This window comes from Pararge aegeria, chromosome 26 (genome assembly GCF_905163445.1).
Source record: "Pararge aegeria chromosome 26, ilParAegt1.1, whole genome shotgun sequence".
NCBI lineage: Eukaryota > Metazoa > Arthropoda > Insecta > Lepidoptera > Nymphalidae > Pararge > Pararge aegeria.
Genome location: NC_053205.1, coordinates 1641585 through 1669024, shown reverse-complemented (window position 1 = coordinate 1669024; position 27440 = coordinate 1641585). Strand labels below are relative to the sequence as shown.

Genomic DNA, 27440 nt, shown 5'->3' with positions numbered 1-27440 from the left:
CTTAGTTCAAAGCAAGAACAAAGTAAAACCATTTGGCTTTATAAACATACTAGAAGTTTCCGCGGATTTGTCTGCGATCGTTACGGTTTATATTCTTTCCGAGCTAAAAAAAATCCTATACTTTATACAGGATTATATAAAAAATACAAGATAGCCCTCGGCCTGTAGTTGTTTACATTAAAACTAACAACTTTTTTTCTACGACATTTTTTTTAATTCGATAATTTGTGAAATATTCTATATTCAATATTTTACATTGATACTCTACTTGTAACTACTCTGTAATTTAACATCGGCGACAGCGCGCGAACATCGAGTCTAGCGTGCGGTCATTGACCGCAACTACGCGGCGTTGTCGAATCGCATGTATTTGGTTCCACAGTGTAATGACACTTTACAGAAACAACATGTTTTTTTTTTTGGCATGAAATAAATTAATAATTTCGAAAGGTCGTAGAACAAAAGTTGTTAGTTTTAACGATAGTAACTACAGAGCCGAAAGCTTTCGGATATTTTTTATTACAACCTGTATATATATTTTTTATAGTAATAACTGATAGACCAATCATTATGGTTAATGGAACAATAACCATAATGCTAATATAAAATATTATTATTCCGTAGATGAGTACTTTGCTGGTACTTAAGGCCTAAATTAAATTCATTGGCATTATATAGCATCGGACATAAAATTGACATTGTAATTAATTAATTTATATTATAATTGACGTAATCTAATTAGGAATGTTTTTAATTATTTTTAAGTTAAGATTTGCATGCCTCTAAATGGGCTGAAACATTGTTCCTTATGATATTTTCAACATCTATAATTTCACGTTTTTTTTGCAAATAAATTGCCTATGAATAGAGTAACACTTCGCAGGGCACGCGACGAACACGGTCCTGCAACGTGCCGCCGTGTATCCATCAACGTGAGCCGTAGGTGTTAAGCCTCATGAGCCTGTAACCACACCGGCAACCGCACCCTTCACACCGGAACACAGCATCGCAACAATGCTGCTTAGCGGCAGAAAACACTGAACGTGGTGGCAGTACTTCCCCGGATGAGCTCCGTCACTAAAAGCTATGCTACTATCAATTCTTCTTCTTGCGGTGCCTCTCCGACTAGCGAAGGTTGGCAGTCAGCTTCGTAAATTCTTGTCTATCTTTCGCGAGGCGAAATAATTCTGCTGCACTCGCGATTCCAGTCCACTCTCTGATGTTACGAAGCCAGGACTTTTTTCTGCGACCAACGCCTCTTCTTCCTGCAACCTTTCCCATCGTAATAAGTTGAAGGAGCTCATATCTCTCGTGCCTTAGCACGTGCCCCAGATATGCAACTTTTCTGATCGTGATGGTGTGCAAAAGTTCACGCCGTTCACGCGTCGCAGAACTACCTCATTGGATACTTTGTAGTTACTGATTACAGAGTCCAACTAATGGCTAACATACGTCTACCTATCGGCTACTATAGTAGAGGCAGATATAGATAAAAAAAATATCTTTTCTCACTGTGAGATTGTGTACATTGAGATTGATATAAATAATAAATATACTACGACAATACACACATCGCCATCTAGCCCCAAAGTAAGCGTAGCTTGTGCTATGGGTACTAAGATAGCTGATGAATATTTTTTTTTATGAATATAATACACGTAAATACTTATAATATACAGACCAGACCCAGACACTGAGAAACATTAATGTTCATCACACAAACACTTTCCAGTTGTGGGAATCGAACCCACGACCTTGGACTCAGAAAGCAGGGTCGCTGCAAACTGCGCCAACCGGCCGTCAAATAAAAAATATCAAATGAAAATAAGGAATATGGATATCAAATGAAAATATTAATAATAAATACATATACCACGACAATACACACATCGCCATCTAGCCACAAAGTAAGCGAAGCTTGTGTTATGGGTGCTAAGATGACAGTTGAATTTTCTAATTAATAAAATACAGGTAACACCCAGACTCTGAAAAACGTTCAATTTCATAACACAAACATTTACCAGTTGTGGGAATCGAACCCACGGCCATAGACTCAGAAAGCAGGGTCGCTGCCCACTGCGCCAATCGGCCGGCAATATACTCATACATACAGTTAGGGCGTCGAGGCACGACAAATAAACAGACAGATGCATTTATAACATTAATATGGATATAGGTGTGGTAAATTTTATTGGTGAATTTAAATATTTGCTTCATAATACCTGAATTAAACTAAAAATAGACACCTCTTAGTTCCGAGCGTTCTCGCATTAATGCAAATACATACCATTCAGTCCGTGAGAGAATGGTTATTTGCCATTCTAACGCATTCTAAATTTATTATAACTTCGGATGAAAAATGTACATAATTAATAATTATTTTGTAACTGGCTCTCGCCCGCGACTTCGTTTGTTTTTTTTTTTCGATTTTTTAAAAATCAATGTGAATATGTTTTTTTTTAATCCACTACAAGTTAGCCCATGACTGCAATCTCAACTGGTGGTGGTAACATGTTAGGGATTATGTATCATGTTAGGGTAGTCATACCCCTGTGGCGGTCTCCACATTACATAACTAGATGGCGCTACTAAAATCCTACATCGCGCTAGCGAAGTGTTCACTAAGAATGCCTATATATACAACTTCCAAATATGAAAGTTCGGACCTCGGTCCCCGAGCACGATCACCCGCTCGGAGGAAGATCTTCCTATTGTTACGGTCGAGCATATCACTATAGCTCCCGTACACCCCTAATCTGTTTCTACGCGACATGGCACCGGAAGACTAAATCGCTTAGCGGCACGTCTTTGTCGGTAGGGTGGTAACTAGCCACGGCCACAGCCTCCCACCAGACACAATTGTCCCCTAAGAGTGTTTATTGTAATCCCTATTTAATATTATAAATGCCAATGTAAGTTTGTTTGTTACGCTTTCACGCAAAAACTACTTAACCGATCCTCATGAAACTTTGTACACATATTCTTGGAAGTGTTAGAAGTAATATAGGATACTTTTTATCCCGACATTAAGCTCGGTTACTTTGGGAGAGTTTGACGATTTTACACCATAACTCCGACAAATTATAACCGATTTAAATAATTATTATTGTTCTATAGAGGTTATAATATGTATTCAATTTTGCCCAAACTGTGGTTGGAGATAGAGGACTCCTCAGAGGACAACAGTAAACCCCTCATTTAAGACTTAGCGATACTGAATGCTTTATGTTTTTTTAGATCAACAACAAAATTTAATGCTGCATCAAAAACAAAATCAAACGCAGACGAAGTCGCGGGCAACAGCTAGTATATAATATATAATTGCATATCATATCAACCCATTACCGGCCCAGTACTGGGCAAGGGTCTTCTCACAATGAGAAGGATTTAGGTCTTAAGTCCACCACGCTGGCTCAGTGCGGATTGGTGGACTCCACACGTCATTGAGAACATTATGGAGAACTCTCAGACATGCAGGTTTCCCCACGATGTTTTCGTTCACCGTTGAAGCATTGTGTGATATTTTAACAAGCTATATTTTAATTACTTAAAACGCATATAACTTAGAAAAGTTAGAGGAGCGTGCTGGGATTCGAACTTGGCCCCTCTAAAGTGAAGCCAAAGTCCTAACACCTACGCTGTCACTATTGAGAATTTTCATGGCCTGGAGGCTTCGGCCGTGGCTAGTTACCTGCTACCAAGGTAGTGCCGAAAGGGAAGCCTTAGCCAATAGGCTATCACCGCTTACAGAATTAGTTGCCAATCATAAAAAAAAACTATCTTTATTTTATTCTTGGATTTTATATGCTGAATGAAAGTACTTGAAACTTAAGAGATAAATCCAAATAATATATGTGTAATAATAAACGGGGTTAAACTTTCCCTATTCCATGTTCCCGTGCTTTGCAGGTGGACTCGTTACTTATATCCCTCGTCAGGGGATATAATCAGGGGATATAAATTTTGTCCCCTGCAGTTGCAAACGCGACAAATGCCCTGCATTTAGATAATCGTGAACGTGCAAACCAATGTACGTAATTAAATTATAATAAAACAGTTCCACGGATGTGTAAACGGGTTGCTTTAATGTCTATGCGCATAAATTACTTGCATAATACTTTTTATAACTAGCTGACAGATGGTGACTATAATACTACAACTTTTTCATACTAACCCATTACCGGCCCACTACAGAGCACGGCAGAGTGATTACGTATCTCGCGACAGCAATGCGACAGGCGTAAATCTTTTTTTGTTTTTTTTTTTGTTACACAGAGAAAATGCCTGACGCGTAGCACTCCGTTGGGGGAAACGGAGTACTTATGTGGGACTTGCACCCACTAAAAAACTCTGTGAGTTCCTCGATAGACCTATAAGTGAGAGCACGGGGTTAACTTTTTTTCTTTTTTTTTTATTAACGATAGGCCAGCGTTTGACGACAATCATGCCCGTTAGAAAGCAATGATGAGGTCTAGGTTGGAAACACACTTGCGTATTCACCGCACTCTCGCCAAGGTTTTGACCCCCCAGTGCATGGCGGGTCCCATCATCAATGGCCTGATCGCTGCCAAATCCTCCAGTGAGGCGTGCGCTACACGGCACGCCACCTTCTTAGGCCTGTCATTAGTTGGGTGACAAACTTCCCCTTTAATTCGCCACCCGCGGGCCTACAACTCATGGAGGCCGGAGGTCATTGGTTGCCCTCCGGCGCCCGGTTCGTCTCCTGCGAGAGGGGAGTGTTGATGTCCTTTCTCTGTCTCGCTCCGCCGCCTCCTTTGCGGACATCACCTCCTCGCAAAAAGAGGCAGCAGTATTCCACGCTGACTCGCTCCGTACTACATGCGTAAATCTTGCAATCACTGCTGTCAAACGTCACTTTTCCATACAATAAATAAACAAAAGTGACGTTTGACAGCAGTGATTGCAAGATTTACGCATGTCGCATTGCTGTCGCGAGATACGTAATCACCCTGCCGGTCTCCCACCACAGTGTGAAGGGGTTAAGGCCGTAGTGCGCCACGCTGGCCAAGTGCGGATTGGTGGACTTCACACACCTTTTAGAAAATTATGGAGAACTCTCATGTATGCAGGTTTCCTGAGAAAGAGTTTCTCTAAAATCAAACTAAAGAGGTTAAATATTAAAAGTTAACAGATGGTAACTGAACTGTTACACAATAAATAAATGAATAAATAATAAACATACTACAACAATACTCACATCGCCATCTAGCCCCAAAGTAAGCGTAGCTTGTGTTATGTAAACCGAGAAAACTGATGAATATTTTTATGAATAACTAGGTCATACCCGCGACTTCGATCGCGTGGATAAAGTTTTTTTATTCCCGCGATAATTCGCTTATTCCCTGGGATAAAAAGTAGCCTAAGTGCTATTCCATCTCAAAGGCTACATGAATGTCAAATTTCATCCAAATCCGTCGAGCCGTTTTTGCGTGATTGTGTAACAAACATACACACTTTCACATTTATAATATAGAAATATATAATACTTACTTATAATATACATCCTAACACTGAAAAACATTCATGTTCATCGCACAAACATTTGACAGTTGTAGGAATCGAACCCACAGCCTCAGACTCAGAAAGCACGGTCGCTGCCCACTACTTACAAATGCAAAAGTGTGTTTGTTTGTCTGTCCCTCATTCACCAACACATCAACTTCATTTTTGGCCTAAAGCTAGTTGAAAGAACGGAGAGTAACATCATCATAATTTCAACCAATCGACGTCCACTGCTGGACATAGGTCTTTTGTAAGGAGTTTCACAATACACGGTTCTGTGCCGCTTGGATCCAGCAGCTACCTGCGACGCGCTTGATGTCGTCTGTCCACCTCGTTGGGGGTCGACCAACGCTGCGCTTACCAGTGCGGGGCAGCCATTCCAGCACCTTGGGACCCCAACCGCCATCCTTTCTCCGAACTATATGCCCCGTTTATGCCACTTCAGCTTCGCGACTCGTAGAGCTACGTCGGTAACTCTACGAGTCGCGATACCCAACCAATACATTTATATATTTTAATGACAAGGTTGCATGGAAGCATCCGGCTCCGCTTTCATCTCTCACAGTATAAAAAAAAATATGTCAAAATGTAAATAGTTGATGTTGGAAAAGAGCAACTGCTGAGTTTCTTGCCGGCTTCTTCTCGGTAGAATCTTGCTTTCCGAACCGCTGGTAGCGTCACTACAAATAGACATACTTGAAGTTTTAAAAGTGATTTAAAAGTAAGCCTACTTGCCGGTTGTGTCTGTGTTTACAGTGATTGTTACACACCAGCCGGTCTGCGGCCTCCGCCAGTAATCTCATTACTACATAACACTGGCGTAACTAATAGCGTAGGGGTAGAGTTGCGTTAGGCGTTTATATTTTCACTTTTTACACGCTTATTTGACGGCCGACTGGCGCAGTGGGCAGCTACCCTGCTTTCTGAGTCCTAGGCCGTGGGTTCGATTCCCACAACTGGAAAATGTTTATGTGAAGAACATGATTGTTTTCCAGTGTCTGGGTGTTTATCTGTATATTATAAGTATTTATATGTATCATATTCATAAAAATATTCATCAGTCATCTTAGTACCCATAACACAAGCTACGCTTACTTTGGGGCTAGATGGCGATGTGTGTATTGTCGTAGTTTATTTATATTTATATACTAGCTGTTGCCCGCGACTTCGTGTGCGTTTGATTTTGTTTTTGATGCGTCATTAAATTTTGTTGTTTATCTAAAAAAAACTTAAAGTATTCAGTATCGCTAAGCCTTAAATGAGGGGTTCGCTGCTGTTCGCTGAGGAGTTCTGTCCTCTATCTCCAACCACAGTTTGGGCAAAATAAATACATATTATAACCTCTATAGCACAAAAATAATTATTTCAATCGGTTATAATTTGTCGGAGTTATGGTGTAAAATCGTCAAACTCTCCCAAAGGAACCGAGCTTAATGTCGGGATAAAAAGTATCCTATATTACTTCTAACACTTCCAAGAATATGTGTACAAAGTTTTATGAGGATCGGTTAAGTAGTTTTTGCGTGAAATAGTCCTTGTGTAAAATCGTCAAACTTTTTCATCACCTCTTCCAATATAACTGAGCTTAATTTCGGGATAAAAAGCATCCTACATTACTTCTAATACCTTCAGGAATATGTGTACATAGTTTCGTGATGATCAGTTTAGTAGTTTTTGCGTGAAAGCGCAACAAACAAACTTACATTGACATTTATAATATAAGTAGGGAAGTAGGGAAGTAGGGAAATAGGGATTAGGGAAGTAGGGAAGTAGGGATTTCATATTATTACCTTCACCTGTATGTTTGTAACTGATTATTTTTGACAAAGTTTTTTGACCCTCTTCAAACGGTATTATGATGTCGATCTAGTACCGAGGATAGCGCAATAAGTAGGCTCGACTTGGGGGGGCCGAGTTCGAATCCCAGCACGCACCTCCTAGCGCACACATAACTTTCCTAAGTTATGTGCGTTTTAAGTAATTAAGTAAAAATATCACTTGCTTCGACGCTGAAGGAAAACATCGTGAGGAAACCTGCATGCCCGAGTTCTATATAATGTTCTCAAAGGTGTGTGGAGTCCATCAATCCACACTGGGCCAGCGTGGTGGACTACGGCCTTAACCCGTGAGACCCGTGCCATTTAACGGGCCGGTAATCGATATGCTGATAATGAGTATATCGAGGCAGTGGCGTGCACTTCATACACTCGCAAAAGCACTGCTTACCCTAAAATTGATATATAACTCGTATAGGAGAAGGATTTTTGCCATTTTCCTGCTGTATGCATACACTTGTAAGAAACCCAGTGCAGGCCACTGTATCGAGGACCGATGACTATGCACCAAATTTGATAAGATTATATCCATTTTTCAATTTGCAAAATAAGATTCTTGTAAATTTCTGTAATTTTCATTTATACTCGATAAGGCAGGTGTGATGTTAATTTTAATTTCCAACCATTATCTTTAGCCGATATCTCTAATATTAACAAATTTGAAGGCGAATGGGTTACCGATTAATTTCGCTCAACTTGTTACAAGTAAAGTAAACTAAAAGGTAGAAATTAGTTTGGTATTTTATACCAAGCGTGTCTTTTAGTATTTTTCAACTACTAATTTATAATATAGTACTAGTTATACAGAGAAGATTATCTGTGTTGGGAGACTTCGGCCGTGGCTAGTTATCACGGTTTTTCACTTTGCACCTTACTAACATAACTTATATAAAATCCTTCTAATATTATAAATGCAATACACTCTAAAAAAAAATTGGTTATTCCTAACAAGATAGTGATTGTTGTGATCAAGCATCTTGATTTCATACGAGCCTAACAAGAACATAGATACATCAAATAAGATGATAATGATTGTTTATCATAATTCAATGGACTGGGCAACTGTATTATACTGTAAGGTGATTTTGGACCTGCCAATGCACAAGTTTAAAGAATTTGTTAAAACACATTTATAAGAGCGAGGTTACTATACAATTGATGAATTTTTTAATGATAAGGTTGCTTGGAAGCATCCGGCTCCGCTTTCAGCTCTCACAAGATAGAAAAATGAATGTTAAAATACAAAATGTAAATTGTTGATGTTGGAAAAGAGCAACTGCTGAGTTTCTTGCCGGCTTCTTCTCGGTAGAATCTGCCTTCCGAACCGGTGGTAGAATCACTACAAACAGACAGACTTGACGTTTCAAAAGTGCTTATATTAGGCCTACTTGAAATAAATGAATTTTGAATTTTGAATTTTGAATATTGCTCCTATTATTGTTACTTAACTAAGGCATATTCTTAACTGATTCAATTTACGTACTTGTTTATGCTAAATAATTAAAAATGATCTAATCATACAAAGAAGTAAATAATAATCGATATAATATCGATAATAATAGCTCAGAATTCTGTCATTTATAAACCGATTGAATTTTGTTTTTTTATTAAGTAGGTATAATTTCCATGTGGTCCCATTTTCATCAGATCAAGATCCGAGATAATATTAACGATTTACTTAAGCATGCACGATTAAAGTTCAATTGGAAGCTAGGAAGTTAAGCAAGATGTAATTTTCTGATAAATAGACAGTCACCGGGTGACCGGAAATTAAACAAAAACTTTAGAAAAATACCTCTGTTAAATGCAAATGATAAGATAAAATAATAATCACATTATAACGTAATGTGTCCACACAATTGATTGAGTACTCATAAAATCAGTGGTTACATGGCCAGTCAACAACGTATTGATTTGTTAGAATCAATGAACATACCTACATTGTTAGCTCAATCTATAATGAAATTGCTGCTATAACTAATCAGCTTTTGTTGTCATGTTTATTATCATAATTGTTAGAATTTATATAACGTCAACTAAGAGAAAATCTCTCTTAGTTGGCTTTCTTTTTTTAGAGTGTATTCTTTCACGCAAAAACTACCGAATCAATTTGGAAACGGCCCACTCGGGTCTCCTCTCAGAATTAGGTTCGGTCCACCACGCTGGCCGAATGCGGAATGGTGGTTTTGACACGCCTTTGTGAACGTTATGGAAAACCTTTTTTTTTTTTTTGGCGTTGTGGGAAAGCTTTATTGCTACCTCCGAACCTTGGGCAGGACGGAGGTTATGTGGAACTCCCCCATCTAAAGGGGTATACCCAAACTAAAACCACCACGGCATATCCCGCTTGTAGGCTTCGTTAGACGCCATGGGAACCCGTTGTATAACCCGGACGTCTACAAACCACCCCAACCGATTGCTAGAGCTCCCGCGCTAGCGAGGAGGGGATCACGTTATGGAGAACCTGTAACTTGTCCAACCGGACTTCATATACAAAGTGAGGAATGGTGGACGTCTCACGCTATTGAGGAGAATTCAAATGCATGCAGGTTTTCCCACGATAATTTGCGTCTTTAATTTTAGCAATCAAATCGAAACGTTGTTTGATTTAAAATAACATTAAAGTTTTATTATATTACGAACTAGCTGACCCGCGCCACTTCGTCTGCACCAAATTGTTTAATATCTTAAAAAAACCTAGAAACTAATCGCAGCGCCACCTACCAGGTCCAGTTTTATTTCCAAACTATGTTATTCGCGGTCCGTCGTCGCCGTACGTGTTATTCTATACCCGTCGCAACTTCTATGCTCCGGTGTCGAAGCGAAACGTACGTGGAGAGTGCATTGCCGAAGATCTATTCAAAATTCATTTATTTCAAGTAGGCCCACTTTATAAGCAATTTTGAAACGTCAAGTCTGTCTGTTTGTAGTGACTCTACCACCGGCTCGGAAGGCAAATTCCACTGAGAAGAGCCGGCAAGAAACTCAGCAGATTGCTCTTTTCCAACATCATTTTATACTATAACAATCTTTAGAAGTCTTTAGTTCGGTTTGGAGTATAAAGATTGACGAAGTTATAAATAACACTTCACAGATTCTCCTGCTTTTCGCGTAGCATAGCAAATTAAGTTTGACTTTCATTGCTATTTTTTTTTATAATTTACTGGTACTTTTATTTTATGTGATTAACCAACGTAAAATATATTTTTATAGCGAAATAATAATTACAAACTAAAATTAATATCTATATTAATACAAGAAAGTTGTGTTAGTTACGCCATTTATAACTCAAGAACGACTGGACCAATTTGCATGATATTTGATTTTTTGGATTCCTCTTAGACCGGGATAGGATTTTGAGTATTAAAATATATCATATTCATAAAAAAAAATGAGCCGCGGTACGAAGTTCGCCGGGACAGCTAGTTTACAATAAATGTAAGCCGTCTAACTGTTCACTTATGGGCATGGCATAAGCATATGGGCATACCCAAAATGCTGGCGCTATTGCCCCTTTGAACTGCTAGACTTAGCCGTTGGGCTAAATAAGCGCCAGCTCTTGGGTCACCAGACTTAAGAACCAATTTCTGGGACAAAAAAAAATTCTCGTGTCCGAAGACGCAAGTGCCGCAAAAACGTAGTCATTACAAATAACGGAGTAATTCGATTGCTAATTAAATATCACTGGCTTTAACTGTGAAGGAAAACATCATGAGAAGCCATGCATGTCTGAGAGTCCATAGTGCCCATAAAGTCGTCTAAGGTGTGACGGCCTAGACCCTTCTCGTTTCGTGAAACCCTTGCCCTGTAGTTGGCCGGTATTGATAAAGACGAATGAACATTACACCTACGTCACGTTGGACGATTTGAATTCCGAAACCGAACATAAGGTTGCGAAATTAACGCCCGCAAGACAGCGTGTTCCGATACGTCACGCGGCGTGCGTACAGGGTCGCGGAGCGCGTCACACTGGTCTGTACTCAGTAATTCAGTTGCCCTAGAACGATATTTGCTCGCGACGAGTTGTTTTCGAATATGGAAATAATTGGAGTAAAATGTTGTTTATTAAAGCTGAAATTCACTTACAATTCTTTGACAAGGGATTTTGGCAGAACGTTGTGAAACAAAAAGCACCCAAACACCCAAGGGGCACGAGACCGTTGTATTAGGAACACCATACAATTAACAAAAGACCTATGTCCAGCATTTGACATCCATTCGTTGACATAATAATGGACAGTAAAATTAACGTACGAAACGATTTCTTTTAGAGTCGCAAGTCTTGTACTTCTGATATTTATTAAAACTCAAACGAAAGAATAGTAAGGAAATTTCAGCTTTAATGCAATCTAAATAAGAACCATTTTACTCCGATGTTCAAGTAGTTCCATAGTTACTAGAAAACGGCTCCTCGATTGCGCAAATAAAAACTGTATGGTGAAAGTAAAATAGACTTAATATCACTTGCCTTAGAGTCGCAAATGTTTTACTTGTGATTTTAGTTTTACAAACGTTCTATCAAAAGCCCAAAAGAAACAAAGGTAGGGAAATTGCAGTTTTAATGCAATGCAAATAAGATCCATTTCACTCCGATGTTCCATACTCGAAAACGGCTCCTCGATTGCCAGCGAGCAAATCTTGTACTAAGGGTCAGTGCGGACTAAGAGTCGCCGGCTACTGGTAATTGATACAAAAACAAATAAAGAGCGTGGGCGGAAGGACTCCTTAGTTAGTAGGCTGAGAGCTGGCGGATGTTGTTGACGATTCTGTTATACACAACTCTTCAAAGAAAATTTCATCATCATCGTTACCGGCCCACTACTGGGCACGGGTCTCCTCCCACAATGAGAAGGGGTTAAGGCCTTAGCCCACCACGCTGGCCCAGTGCGGATTGGTGGACTCCACAAATCTTTGAGAACATTATGTATGGTAAACTGCACAACGAGTTATTTTTGCTTCTAATCTATATATATAAAAGAGAGAGCGTGTGGGTATGTTCCGTATAGGCTCCGAAACGGCTGGATTTCAATGAAACTTTCAGGGAATCTCCGGATTGAACTGGCGAGTAATCCTGTAAAGTTTGGTGACGATCGGAGCACTCCTATTTTTGAACTGTCAAACTGTCAAATACAGCTTTTATTTACTATGATGATATTCTATTGTCGGGTGTACATGGGTGTTGATAATGATCTTCACCCGCTCGAGAATAGAATAGAAGAGAACGAATACGGAGAGAAATAAATGATTTAATTTATTATGAGACTTAAATTAAAAATTTAATGATGCAAGTTTATTGTTTGAATAAAATTAAGCATAATTTAGCCCGGCGAAGCGGGCTGGGTACGCTAGTATTAAATAAATTGTTAAATATTAAACTACATATAAAACTCTATGTAGGGTTGTCTGGAGGCAGAAATTCTAATATGTAACTATTTTGTATATTTAACATTTATATGTCATTTAATTTTTTTTTATTTAGTTTTTGATTATACTGTATTTTAATTATTGTGCTATTTATAATAGTGTAGATGGGTCACTGTTACAAAATAAAGAATTATTATTTATCAAATTTACTCTCACGCCCGTGTTAAGTTCAAATTCAAATTTTGAATTTGAATTTGAACTTAACACGGGCGTGAGATTAAATTTTGAATTTGAATATGACACGGGCGTGAGAGTAAATTTTGAATTTGAATTTGACACGGGCGTGAGAGTAAATTTTGAATTTGAATTTGACACGGGCGTGAGAGTAAATTTCCTAATTTTATTAACCTCTCGTATCAAAGTAAGTATATTAATGTTGTTTTGTCTCAGTATACATATATTTATCTTGTGCACGGGCGTGAGAGTAAATTTCCTAAATAATATATCTTTATTTTCTGTATTGTAGATGGGTCACTGTTACAAAATAAAGAATTTTTATTTGTGAGCTAATACAACATTAATATACTTACTTAGATACGTAAAGATTAATATACTTAAATATACATTACATAAATACATATTTGCACGGGGCGGAGGATTACACCCCGGCGGGGGAGACCAGACGGCCGGGGGGACGGGGGGTCAGGGCGACAGGCTAAGAGAGCGGGGGACAATCTTAGCCGAGTCCAGCAAAACCACATTCTGCATCTTGGCTGCCAGTGAGCCGCCACGGAACCCCAGCCGCCTCAGATGGTGTGCTAGGCTAACTGAGATTACACCATTCGCAGATATTACGATATGGTTTCAGTGGACACACGTGGATACTTACGTTATATCTCGTTATTATCTTTATTATTTCGGAAGCGTTTGCATTTCTCAGCTCTTGGCTGGTTTCAATTGCATTTACGGGCCTTAACCAAGGACGCGTTTGGAACCCTCGTAGCTTTGGTTTTAAGTTTACGAATGTGGTTATCGCCATCATCTCACTACCGTGTTATTCTTATGTATTTACTTGAATAAAGATATTTTTGACTTGACTTGACTAATTGCAGCGTGAGGTGTGTTCTGAAGTTATACTTCTTTTGGCGCGTTAAGGAAAAATGATTAGAGTAAATTTTTACGTTGCGCGCGCACACCGACTCAGACTGAATTTAGTTCTTCAAAAAAGGTTTGACAGTGTACACTTGTCAATTGTCAAAGTCTGCAGGCTCATTCTAGTGATTTAATTGATTCAATTGTACAAAAATCTTAAATTTTAATGTTGAGTGAAACTTGGTGGTCCGATGAGATAACTAGATAATACGTTATAATAAAACTTTCAATGTATTAAATACAGTTTTTTCTATTGTTAGTGTCGTTTTTTCTACAAACGTCTAAAAACAAAGTCTAAGATAAAAAAAAATTGAAAAGATTTTTATCTTGTTACGCAAAAGAACTATAACTTCTAACGCATGTACCTACCTACATAAATACACACACGTTTTTGTTTATATTGTATTTTAAACCTATGGGGTATTTAAAATGGCAGCTTTTTGCAAACCGATGTACCTACAGTGATTCTTCCAGAACTATTATTTTTTAACTATGTAGATTGTTATTATTATCATATACTAACAGTCCATTTTCTTTTTAAATTTTGTTATTACATATTTTTAAATACATAAAATAGATTTTCTTTAGTTAGTGCCGCAGTTTGCGAACAGTCGACTGGTAAAAATATTGTGTAATCTAATAACTGAAACCTGTTCGTGAATTCCCAGCACAAGGTCAGGCGGTACTGGCGTCATTAACTTGACAGTTTACGATGGCAGATTGGATCGCGAATTCATTAGTATGCATCTTTATCTTATACTACCTGTGGCCCGCGACTCCGTCCGCGTTTGTTCTTCTTTTTAAAGCATGACGTAGAAACAGTTTGTTTGAGAGATGTGTGGCAGAAGCAGTAGTACAATTGTCGATTGTGTTGGACAAGGAATAAACAAGGTTTAAGCTTTCATCACTAACAACGAATCATCATCATCATCATCATCAACATGTCAACCCATTGCCCTGCCACCATAAGAAGGGGTTAAGGCCGTAGTCCACCACGCTAGCTCAGTGAGTATTAGTGGATATTGGATAGAAGCAGGCGTTACTTTGCGGAAATCCATGATATATTATCAAAATTAAGCTTAATTTGCTATACTCCGCGAAAAGCAGAAGAATCTGTGTGGTGTAATTTATAATTTCTTCAATCCTTATACCCCACACCAAACAGATCTTCGGCAATATACCCTCTGGCACGTTTCGCTCCGAAACCGGAGCATCATCAGGAGATGATTAAAAATTAATCAATTAAAAATTTCGATGATAATCGAAGAATTCCCATCTATATAGTCACTCACCACGAAATCTCGGGAACCATAAGACTTAGAAACGTGAAACTTGGTAGGAATATTACTTTTGCTATGTAGAGGTCAGCTATGAATAGATTTTAAGAAATTCATTCCCCAAAGGGGATTGCGGGGGCGTTAACAATGAACAATTCCCGTTTTTAAACTATAGCTCCTATAGACTTCAAATTTGGTAGGAATCTTCTGTAAGAGGTGTAGAAATAGGCTATGAACGAATTTTACGATAGCTCACCCCACAGGGGGTTGCGGGGGTGGGTATTAACAATTAATATTTTTAATTTTCCAGCTAAAGCTCCTACAAGCTCCAAATTTTGTAGGAATTTTCTATAAGTGATGTAAAAATGATTTATGAACAAATTTTACGATATTTCACCCCAAAGAAGATTGCGGGGGCGTTAACAATGAAAATTTTTAATTTCCAAGGGATAGATCCTATAGACTACAAATTTAGTGAGAGTGTTCTATATGTAATATAAAAATGATCTTCGAGCGGATTTTACAATGAATCACCTCCAATAAGGTTCGCGGGGGTGGGTGTTAACAATAAAAAATTTCAATTTCGAAATATAGCTTCTAAAATTTCTAAATATGGTAGGAATCTTTTATTATTCACATAAAGAACATCTCAAAATGGATTTCAATAAAGTCTACTTCCGACAGGAATTGCGGGGGTGGGTGTTAAAATCTAAAATTTTTATTTCTAACCTGTAACTTCTACAGACTCCAAATTAGGTGGGGATCTTCGTGTATGTAGAGGGATATTCGTGTATTTCCTTACAACAATAGTCTTTTTGGCAGCGGAGAAAAAGTCATTGAGAGGTTTCAAAAACTTAACTTTACATGTAGCTATCCAATCAACGGACTAAGAATATTACATTCATTTTACTTTTGCAGACTACATAACTGACGAATTCTTTTATTGCGGGATCGCGGAAATGTAACAGATTAAAATGAATGCATTTTCCAAGCACATGAGATGTGGAAAAGAAATTTAGTTACTTATTCCAATAGAATTCATAAAAAACATGCACAATTAATTTTCTATAAAAAATTGATGTCACGGAGAAAATTTTAGTTAACAGAAAATTCGTCGCACTTGAACCTAGACAGATTTCAACTTCACGTATGAGACTTGCAATGACTTTAACTTAAACTTTCAATGCTCATTTCAAATTTTTTTCTTCATGTCAATTATTATTAATTTTTGGAAGAAAGGCACGGAAATGTTATAATGATTGCACATTGAAAGTTACAATGAATATTAGTGAGAAAAATCACCTGGATGAAAGATACAGGCTAAATCGATGGAATTTGGAATTTGAGTAAGTCTAAACAATATCGATGCTTACAGTTCTATCCGCGGGGCCTATTTATGTTCATACAAAAATAAAAAAAAGGAGAATAATAAAAATATGAAAAAAAAAATAAAAATGAAACATAAAATGTAATTTATTTCCTTTTTCAATTCGCCCAGCGAAGCGGGCTGGAAACGGCTAGTATATATATATATATATATATATATTAAAAGAGATAAATAAAATAAGATATATATATATATCTTATTTTATTTATCTCTTTTAATAATTTATTATATTAGTTATTAGTAGTATGTACTTAAGTGTGTAAATTTATGTATTGTTTATTTTAATTGCGATTTCCCGTGTCTCATGTTTTATTGTGTACTATCGTTAAGGTTACCTGGCAGAGATCACTTTTAGTGATAAGGTCGCCTTTTGCTTTTAATTTTTTGTTTAACTATATCTGTAATTTCTCCTTTATTACGCAATAAAGATGTTTAAATAAAAATAAATAAACCTTTGCGAACATTATGGAGAACTCTCAGGTATGCAGGTTTCCTCACGATGTTATCCTTCACCGTTGAAGCGACTGATATTTTAATTGCATAAAACGCATATAACTTGAGAGGTGCGTGGGATTCGAACTCGGCCCCCCGAAAGTGAAATCGAGCTCCTACCGACTGCGCTATTATTTTACGTTTATATCTGCAGATATTTACAAGTTGTGAATTCTTGTCAAAAATCGAGAGAAGTTTTTAAAGAAACTGTTTCAAATAGGAACTGTTTGGGTATAGTTTAACTGTTTTGTTTTTGAGTTAAACTTGAGATAACTTCTACAGTAAATGTTCGATTAGAATGTTTTAAATGTATTTTTACACGCTTTATATTAGCTTCACTTGTATGTTTGTTTGTAACCGACTTCTTTGGGCGCGATTTTGACCCACTTTAAACGGTCAGATTTCTTTCAAACTTTGTAGACATATCGAGGACCGATGACAATACACTAATCTGAAAAGATTATTCCAATTTTCACTATTAAAAATAAGATTTTTTACTAATTACTACAGATGGCGCCATCTAGACCCAAATGTAAAAAACCTATGGCGTTCGCGTACCTAACAAATTCCACAGAAAACATTAAGCTACTAGATGGTAGAGGGCGTTAGCTATTACTTTTTAATGGGCTGTTTTAAATAATAATTAGAACTTGCATTTCGAGAGACGGGCACACTGAATAAAAAAAAAAATATTTTATCTCTTTAATTGTGGATGGGTTACCGATTAATTTTGCTCTAATAAAAATAATAGATCAAGAAAAACTAAAAAATAATCGCTATTATGAATAAACTAAAAGAAAGAAATTAGTTTAGTTTTTTATACCAAGCGTGTTTTTTTAGTTTGTTTGAACTATTTTTTTTTTCTTTGTTTATTTAGCAACCGTTATTGTTCCGATAGTCGTTTCAGTCAACGATATTGTCGCGAAAAGCTTCGACGAACATCTTAAGAAGCTTTTCCTGGTTGTCGGATACAAAAGGCAGAAGTCCTTGCAACGGCGCGTATTGTGAGTAGGTCCCTCAATCTGGAGCCCTGACTGCCGCTTGCGGTGCTAGTGAGTTGAGTGTTTTTTTTTTTTTTTTTAAGTGTTTAAATAAATTTTTAAGTGTTTTTTGATGTTTTACTGATGCAAAGTCAAAATATCTTTATTCCAGTAGGCCCATACGTGGCACTTTTGATTCGTACATTACATGAGAATTACACGGTAGTGAGATGATGGCGATAACCACATTCGTAAACTTAAAACTAAAGCTACGAGGGTTCCAAACGCGTCCTGGTCTAAGAAGAAGCCCACAACAAACTGAGCCGTTTTTTTTTTTGTTATCACAATCTCACATTGTCATTGAAATTTATTAGAAGAGCAACCTGGTTAGGCCAATAATTCACACCCAAGCTTTTTCATCGATTACGTAGTCTTTTATACTATAATAGGACTTTTCTATAAGCTTACGTTTAATACAAACTTTAAACTTTTTAAGAGACAATATCACAATTTATTGTAGAATTGTATGCGATTTCCTTTTTTGAATTATGAATTTTATGTAACCTAGTATATTGCACTGTAAGTTTGTTCTTACTTCTAATGTTTAAATTATTGCAGTAAAGTAAAGTGTTGCATTTTTTTCTTAAATTTAAAAATGTTTTTATGAACATACATTAAATTTTCAAATATGTACTGACTATACACTGTCATTATTTTAAAATGCGCACATGGTTACAATTTAACAGGATGAAGGTAGTTGCGAAACCGAGTGAGAGGGGAATACATCGTCCGCCAGCACACTTTTTACGTGGCGCGCGCACACCGTCACAAAATCCGGCTCCCGGAAGTTAGCTATAAGTTTTGACAGGGTACACTTTCAATAGCCAAAGTCTGCGGCTTCCAGTGATTTAATTGATTGAATTATAAAAAAAATCTCAAATTTTAATGTTCAGTGAAACTTGGTGGTCCGATACTAGATAATAAAACTAACTTAAGATACCTTTGTCCTCTACAAACGTAGAATAAGGCGTAAGAAAAAAAAAATTTGAAAAGTTTTTTATCTACTTTAAAGAAGTTACACTTCCGCCGTGTGTGAATAAATTGCACAGGATTTTTAACCCTTTCTTTATTCAGCTAAATAAAATCTTTTTGTGTATGTTTCGACAATCGTACTTAAGGAATAAACTCCAGTCGTGCGTCTTAATGCTATAATAAATAAATATCCTTACCCTTGGCTTCCCTGAGAGCCAAAGCCGCGTGCCGATGCCTGCCCCTCTCAGCAAGCGCCAGCGCTGTATCACCGCTGCCCGTCAGCGCTGCAAGGTCGGCTCCGGCGCTGAGCAACTCCTTTATGTTCTCCACGTGACCCCGCTCCGCAGCGATGTGTAGCGCTGTCTGCGCATACAAAATGCATGATGATTTCGATTCCGATTATGATCCTGATATCGATTTCGATTGCAATTGGGATAACGATTAATATTTCGAATACGATTATTATGAAAATTTAGCTGAATTTGCTATACTCCGCGAAAAGCCGGAGAATCTGTATGGTGTAAGTAACAATTTCTTCAATCCTTATACTCCACACTGCGCCCTTGCGCGGGTAGTTTCACGGTTTTTGGACATAATGCACTTTATACAATAACGGGTAAATGTGAGGGTTCTGTAATCGAAATCGTAATAGAAATCTCAATCGTAATCGTTATTGAAATCGTAATCTAAATTGTAAAAACGAAACGCAATTGCAATCGAAAAAGTATTTGCAATTGCAATTTAAATCGTCATCGAAATTGCCATCTTAATCATAACCACAATTAATCAATTAAGAAATCGATATTATGACCGATATCTTAAATCGATATACTAATCGAAACTTAAAGTTACAATATCGAGTAAGAATCGATTTTGATATCGATTAGTATATAATCGATTTTGATATCGATTAGTATATGGATAATTTTAGGTACTGATTATTATATCGATTTTATGTATTGATTACCATATCGATTATAATATCGATTATAATCGATATGATAATCTAATCGATATACTAATCGAAATCTAAATTTATCTGTATAATAATCGAATAAATCGATTTAAAATCGATTACAATATCGATTACAACATCGATTTAAGATATCGAATTTAGATATCGATTGGTATATCGATTTAAGATATTGATCACAATATCGATTATAATTTCTAATATTTGAATTGAGATTTTTTTTATGTTGTATCCTAAACATCTGTTGATAATTAGGGATTAAAACACTTGCAATAAGACTATCATATTTGTGTTTTAATACTGCTTATTATGTAACAGTTGCATAAATAACCATGGGGTTGTTACCAACCTTGCCACCAGTCTCCTGATCCGAACGAGCGTCAACATCAGCTCCGGCGACGCATAGAGCAGGGAGGCAGTGGCTCCTTTCAGCAAGAGCCGCTGCATGCAATGCGCTTCGCATATGCGCATCTTTCGCGTTCACCTCCGCCCCACCAGCTATCAGCTCTTGGAGTAGCTCTAGGTTGTCCCATAACGCCGCCTGAGTATTTGTGAAGTATTTCAACATCATACAACGTTAAAGAAATAAAATAAATAAAAATAGCCTTTATACACTGGCTAAATTAATTTTTTGCTTTGACACTACAGAGTTACTAAGACTATTATGTGATACATTTCTAAAAAAATTCATAAAACTTTGTAACACCAGCTTCGTCTGCTAAAGAACTACAAAAACAAAACTATTTATATCCATTCGGATAGTCAGGCTGCACTTTCTGCTCTATCTTCTGAGGTTCTAAACTCAAAGCTGGTAGAAAACTGCAGACAATTACTGAATACTCTGGCGCTAATAAACAGGGTCATTCTACGCTGGGTTCCTGGCCATAAGGGGATCATCGGTAACGAAATGGCCGATGAACTTGCAAAGTCAGGCGCTTTGGAGAAGCAGATTGGCCCTGAGCCGGTCTGCGGAATACCCAAAAGCTTGGCGCAACTCACCCTTCAAACCTATTGTAATTACCACACACTCATTCGCTGGAGACAACTCCAAGGAATGAACCATTCTCGAGCGCTAATAAAACCATTCAACAAAAGGGCCGCCTCTGAGGCATTAGCACTCAACAGAAAAAACCTATGCATACTAGTGCGAGCGCTTACGGGGCACTATGGGCTTAATAGACACATGTTCAACCTAAAGCTGCAGGACACAGATCTATGTAGACTCTGTAAGGAGGCTGCGGAGACGCCGCTGCATTTGATCTGTTCCTGCCCCGCGCTGATGCATAAACGCAGCACTCTTTTGGGGAAACACATAATGCAACCAGTGGATGCTAAATTTCTTCCAGCAAGGAAAGTGCTGCTTTTCCTGAAGGCGACCAACGCTTGCTGGGAGATTATTATGTATAAATAATACGATATTGCATAGTAACACGTTTATTGAGCTAGGTAGCAAAACTTGACAGTTTTTACATGTGTTAATTAAACTACCCACTTGGTTTTACTTTTGTTAAGAAAAGGTAAACAAATGATGTAGATACTTATATATGACATACCTTTCCCCCAAGTATGTCATGTAAATTAACTAAAGTTTAACAATTTAAATCAAGAAATCCACAGTACACTATTAAAAATATAACATAAAATTAAACAAATAAAGTAATCAATTTAATCATTATTTTCATTAAAACAACTGGGTCTAGAATATGGAACTTTAGAATGAACATTTCGTTTAGTTCTGATCTTCCCCCCTGACGTTTCAATTTCAGCTGATTTAGGTATTCCTAACATCTCTTCCCATTTTTCTGCACTTGGTATTTCAATAATAGGATCATTTTCTGACTCTTGCTCTGATCCGCTTCCTAAATCATTATTCTGTTCATTTTGATCAATCTTATCTTCCTCAGTCTCTGCATTACTCCTCTCATTGTTGTTTCCTCCAAGTATGTCACTTGTTTTCTCTCTATTTTGTACTTTAATTATTTGATCTATATGACGCCGTAAAACTGCACCATCTTCAGTTTGTACTCTGTAATTAGATGGGCCATCTTTTTCGAAAACTTGACCAGGTAACCATTTTGGCCCGTTTGTGTAATTTCTGTACATTATTTTTTGTCCCACATTAGTTTCTCTGTTTTTCTGTTGTGCATTATTTATTATTTGACCTTCAACCTTTTTATACTGCAGGCTATCAGGGTGCAAAGAATCTAAGACCGTGCGTAGGCGTCTATTCATCAAAAGTTCCGAAGGGCTTTTATTTGTTTTAGAACACGGAGTCACCCTAAGACCTAGTAACATATTTGGAATTTTTATTTCCCATGATCCATCCATCTTCCGAAGCTTTTCCTTCACTGTCTGTACCATCCGTTCTGCCAAGCCATTAGTGGCCGGGTGATAAGGTGCGGATGTCACATGTCTAATTTTGTTAGATTCTAAAAACAATTTCATTTCTGCGGACACAAAAGAAGTTCCGTTATCTGATACCAGGGTTTCACAAATACCATGAGTAGCAAATAAGTTCCTTAAATGACGAATCACTGATGCCGAGTTAGTACTATTTGTCATTAGCACTTCAGGCCATTTAGAAAAAGCATCAACTACTATAAGAAAAGTTTTATTCATAAATGGTCCTGCAAAGTCAATATGTATTCTGGACCATGGTCTTGAAGGAACGATCCACTCGTGTGATGATCTTGGAGGCATATGCCTATTTTCTAGACACCGAGTGCAATTATTTACTAATTCATTTATATCATCGCTCAATTGTGGCCACCACACATAACTTCGGGCCAATGCTTTTGTGTGCACAATTCCATTATGCGTAGTATGCAGCATGCGTAAGATGGTTTGTCGAAGAGGTCGTGGTATGACGACACGACCACCTAATAATACACAACCATTTTGTAGAGAGAGCTCTGATCTATGTAACCAATATACTCGTAAATCACGATCGTTAACTTTGTTTGGCCATCCGCTTTGTAGAAAGTGAACAACTCGGGAGAGAGTTTGATCTTTCTTCGTTTCAGAGCATATCTCAAGCGCGGTAAAAGGGAAATCACTAAGATTTTCCGCCATCAGTAGTATTTCATAGAGAGGTTGTTCCTCTTGATCTGGTACAGGTAGCGGCCATCGACTTAAACTGTCTGCATTGCCGATTTCAGTTCCTGGTCGATAAGCAATGCTATAATCGTGCGCAGTTAATGCTATTGCGATTCTTGTCAAACGAGGTGATAAAATACATGGCATTGGCCTTTTTGGATCGAATATTCCAAGTAGGGGCTTGTGGTCGGTTATCACAGTAAAATTCCTCCCCGCTAAATAATTGTGAAACTTTTTAATGCCAAACATAATGGCAGTCGCTTCTTTGTCCAACTGTGAATACCGTCGTTCGTGGGAATTTAATGTCCTAGAACTCATTGCGATCGGTCTTTCTTGTCCGTTTTCCATCACATGCGATAGCACTGCCCCAACGCCATATTGTGAACTATCACACGTAAGAATTAGTGGTTTGTATAAATCATAATGAACTAATGTGGTTTCAAATGTAAGCAACTGTTTAGCTTTATTGAATGCATCTCGTTCCCGTTGAGTCCATTGCCATGTTTGAGACTTATCTAGTAGTCTATGTAATGGCTCAAGTATAGTTGCCTTGTGGGGTATAAACCTTTCATAAAAATTATACAGTCCTAAGAAAGCCTGTAACTCCTGGACATTCTGTGGTTCTGGCGTCTTCACTACAGCTTCTATTTTACTTGGAGCTGGGTGGATACCTTCTCCATTAATCACAAAACCTAAAAATTCTACTTTTTCTTGAGCAAATTTACATTTGCTCTTGTTAAGACGAAATCCAGCCTTTTGTATCCTGTCTAGAACAGTTTCAAGTCGTTGTTGCATTTCCAGCATTGTAGGACCACTTACAATTATATCATCAATTAAGACTGCCACTCCTTGAACTCCTGCTAGCAATGCTGTCATGAGTCTCTGGAATATTCCAGGGCAGGCTTTGACTCCAAAAGGTAACCGATGTACGGAGTAGAGACCCTTGCATGTGTTTAATGTTAACATTTTAGCAGTGCTGTCTTGAACTTTCACTTGTGTGTATGCTCTATCAAGGTCTAAGGTTGTAAAGAACTTCGCACCTGCAACTGTAGCAAATACCTCATTTGCTGTTGGCATGGGGTAGGTGTCCGACTCAGTTGCTTGGTTGACAGTACTACGGTAATCTCCACATAACCGAATGTCTCCAGACTTCTTTATTATTGGCACAACAGGTGTTGCCCATTCTGAATAAGATAAAGGCCTCAGTACACCTTCAGCCACCAAGCGATCAATTTCCTCTTCAACTCTAGCCTTGATAGCATATGGTACTGGACGAGCCTTGAAAAACTTAGGTGTAGCACCAGGTTTGAGATGTATGGTCACTGGATCTCCCCTAAATGTGCCCAGTCCATCCCTGAAGATGTTGCTGTATTTTAAAATTGTCTTCTCAATGTTCACAAGATCATTGTTAGCTATAACATTGATATTCAATGCGATATTCAATGGGCCCAGCCAATCCCTTCCCAGAAGATTGGGGCCCCGACCCTTTGCTATAATAACATTTAGTGAACATTTGATGTCTCTGTATTGAGCTTGTAGTTTAGCTTGGCCAAGTAAGATTACAGGTGTATCTGTCCATGTACGTAGAGTAAGGTTCACTGGTTGAAGAGTTATATGTTGGTTCTGATGTTCTATATTCTTCCAAGTGCATTCATTTACTAATGAAAAACTTGCACCTGTGTCTACCTGCATCACAACAGGTATATTCTCCAATGATACTTCAACAACAAATGGTAATACTTTGGTTTCACAGTTAATGCTGTAAATACCATTCAAGTGTGTATCTGTGTGTTCATCATTTGTGAAATTAATATTTCTCTTTAAAGATTTCTTCTTTACCAAGCAAATCTTCTCAATATGGCCTCGCTTCTTACAGAACCGACAGGTGGCATTTATAAATCTACATTCACCACCATGACGATCACCACACCGAAAACATAGTCGTGTATTTGATCTAGTTTGTACTGCATTTATGTCCATCTCTTCCACTGAGGAGCTTTGAGTTGTTGTTGCTGCTGCACAGTTTGTACTTGTGCTGCTATTTTCTGTACCCATAGATGAATGAATCATATGGTAGTCTTTTCCTGCAGTCTCTGCTGCTAACATGGCATCAATAACATCTTGATAATGCAGGTTATCTTTTTTCAAGAGTTCATACTGTAGACGACGATCTTTCATACCACACACAAGCCGGTCACGTAGCATCCGTTCTAATTCCATAAAATTACATTTTGAGCTAATTTTCCTCAACTGTGCAATATATTCTGATGCATTTTCATTAGTATTCTGGTTCCGTGTGTAGAATTTATATGACATGGAGATTTCATTTGGCTTTGGGCTATAATGTTTTGTTAAAATTGTTTCAATTTCAACAAATGTCACATCACTAGCTTTCCTTGGTGTAATCAAGGCCAAAAGAGTCTCAAAGACTTCCGCTCCACACACAGTAAAGAAATTCGCTCGTTTGGCGCCGTCTAACATGATGCCATTAGCCTCAAAACAAAACTTTAACCGGTCGATGTAATTGTCCCATACATCCGTTTTTTGATTAAATTCATTAAATTTCACTGATTTGTGGTCCATTTTAATTAAATTTTCGCCTCGTCGCCACTATTATGTATAAATAATACGATATTGCATAGTAACACGTTTATTGAGCTAGGTAGCAAAACTTGACAGTTTTTACATGTGTTAATTAAACTACCCACTTGGTTTTACTTTTGTTAAGAAAAGGTAAACAAATGATGTAGATACTTATATATGACAGAGATCTAGACAGCGGCGTCACAATAGATCATAGCCGGTCGACGTGACACCAGGGATCAGACGAACCTGAGCCGCAAGCAGAAGAAGAAGAAGAAGAACACCAGCTTAGCCAGGCTATCTTTAAACACTCTAAGACTTTTCATTGTGCTCTGTCTCTGACTATTCAGCACCATCCTTTTGGCAGGTCATCTTCCCATCTTTTATGTGGCCGTCCTTTTTTCCTCTTGCCATCTCTAGGGTACCAAGATATAATATCTTTACTCCATTTTTTCATCATCAAACATTATACAGGTTTAAATAAAGAATACCAGATCACTCTTGGCCTATAGTTGTTTACATTAAAAATAAAAACTTTTTTTTTACTTGATGATTTGTGAAATATTAAATACTAGCTGTGCCCTGCAGATTTGCACATGTAAAAATTATGGGACACGGTGAACTGCTACACAGTCTATACCTACCTCAATCAATCAGATACCAAACGTAAAGTTGTTTCAATCATACTGGAAGTGCCTATATACAAACCTATGACATTAGGTACTGATTGACTATTATCTTATTTATACAATTCTTGTGTTGCGGTATTTGTAGTTAAACTCCTCAGAAACAGCTTGACCGATTCTCATGAAATTTTGGGTGCATATTTGGTATGTCTGAGAATCAGACAACTATTTTTCATGCCCCTAAATATGGTCAGCTAGTTATTTATATATAATTTGAGAACAACACCTTGTAGGGCATGCTAGGAAAACTTCCTAAAAGTTTTTTTATTGTTTCTGTTGCTGTTTTACTTTGGAAAAGAAGAATTGTCTTTTTATCATTCTAGTACAGTCAGTTCACTTTATCAAATCAACCCACTATTGGGGAACGGGTTCCCTCCTACAATGAGAGGGGGTTAAGGCCATATTTCACCATGCTGGCCCAGTCTGGATTGGTGGACAAAATAAATAAAAACGCATATTAAATGGATATATACTATACAAAAAAGACACGGGACAAGTTTTATTGAATTGTCTATAGTGTTCAAATTTTAAAAGACTGCTTAAAGGCTGTCACAAATTAATAATAAAATCTTAAACATTTTAGTGATGTATTTTAATTTTATGGCATGGGGCATTCTTAACACCTTCATTAAAAAAATTACTGCAAGTTTCTGTACTATTTTTGAGCACGGCCTCAGGTTGCGGAAGCAGTATCGAAGCATAAACACCGAGCTTGTTGAATTTCGATACGCTCTAATGAACTTTAAAAATCGTTATGGTTTCCCGTTTTTACGACTTAAAATATAGCCCACCTGGTGCAGAAGCCGTCCCTGGAAGTGTTCCTCATCTGGCGACATGTCCATCCTGGAGATTTACCACAAACCAACCCATTTAAAGTAAAAGTTAAATGTATACGCACTACAGTCGGACAAAACGTTAATATAACTCCAATTTCTCAATGAAACTTAGGCACAATTGTTATATTTAATATCGTATGTATGTTTTAACACACATAAGAGTTACTATTTATTTTTTAAATAGTTTCAATTATTCAAAATTTCGCATAATTTTGCTTTATCGA

General features: G+C 37.5%; 1 protein-coding gene across 1 annotated transcript in view; it reads right to left on the bottom strand.

Moving 5' to 3' along the window:
* Window positions 1-27440, bottom strand: part of LOC120635117 (leucine-rich repeat serine/threonine-protein kinase 1) — a 109317-nt gene extending 81877 nt beyond the window's left edge. Inside the window, exons 1-3 of the mRNA XM_039906039.1 lie at window positions 27172-27440; window positions 20365-20556; window positions 19240-19405 (exon numbers count right to left, since the gene is read on the bottom strand). Of these exons, the coding sequence (XP_039761973.1) occupies window positions 19240-19405; window positions 20365-20556; window positions 27172-27222 (409 nt within the window). The 5' untranslated portion in view covers window positions 27223-27440. The remainder of the gene's footprint in view (window positions 1-19239; window positions 19406-20364; window positions 20557-27171) is intronic.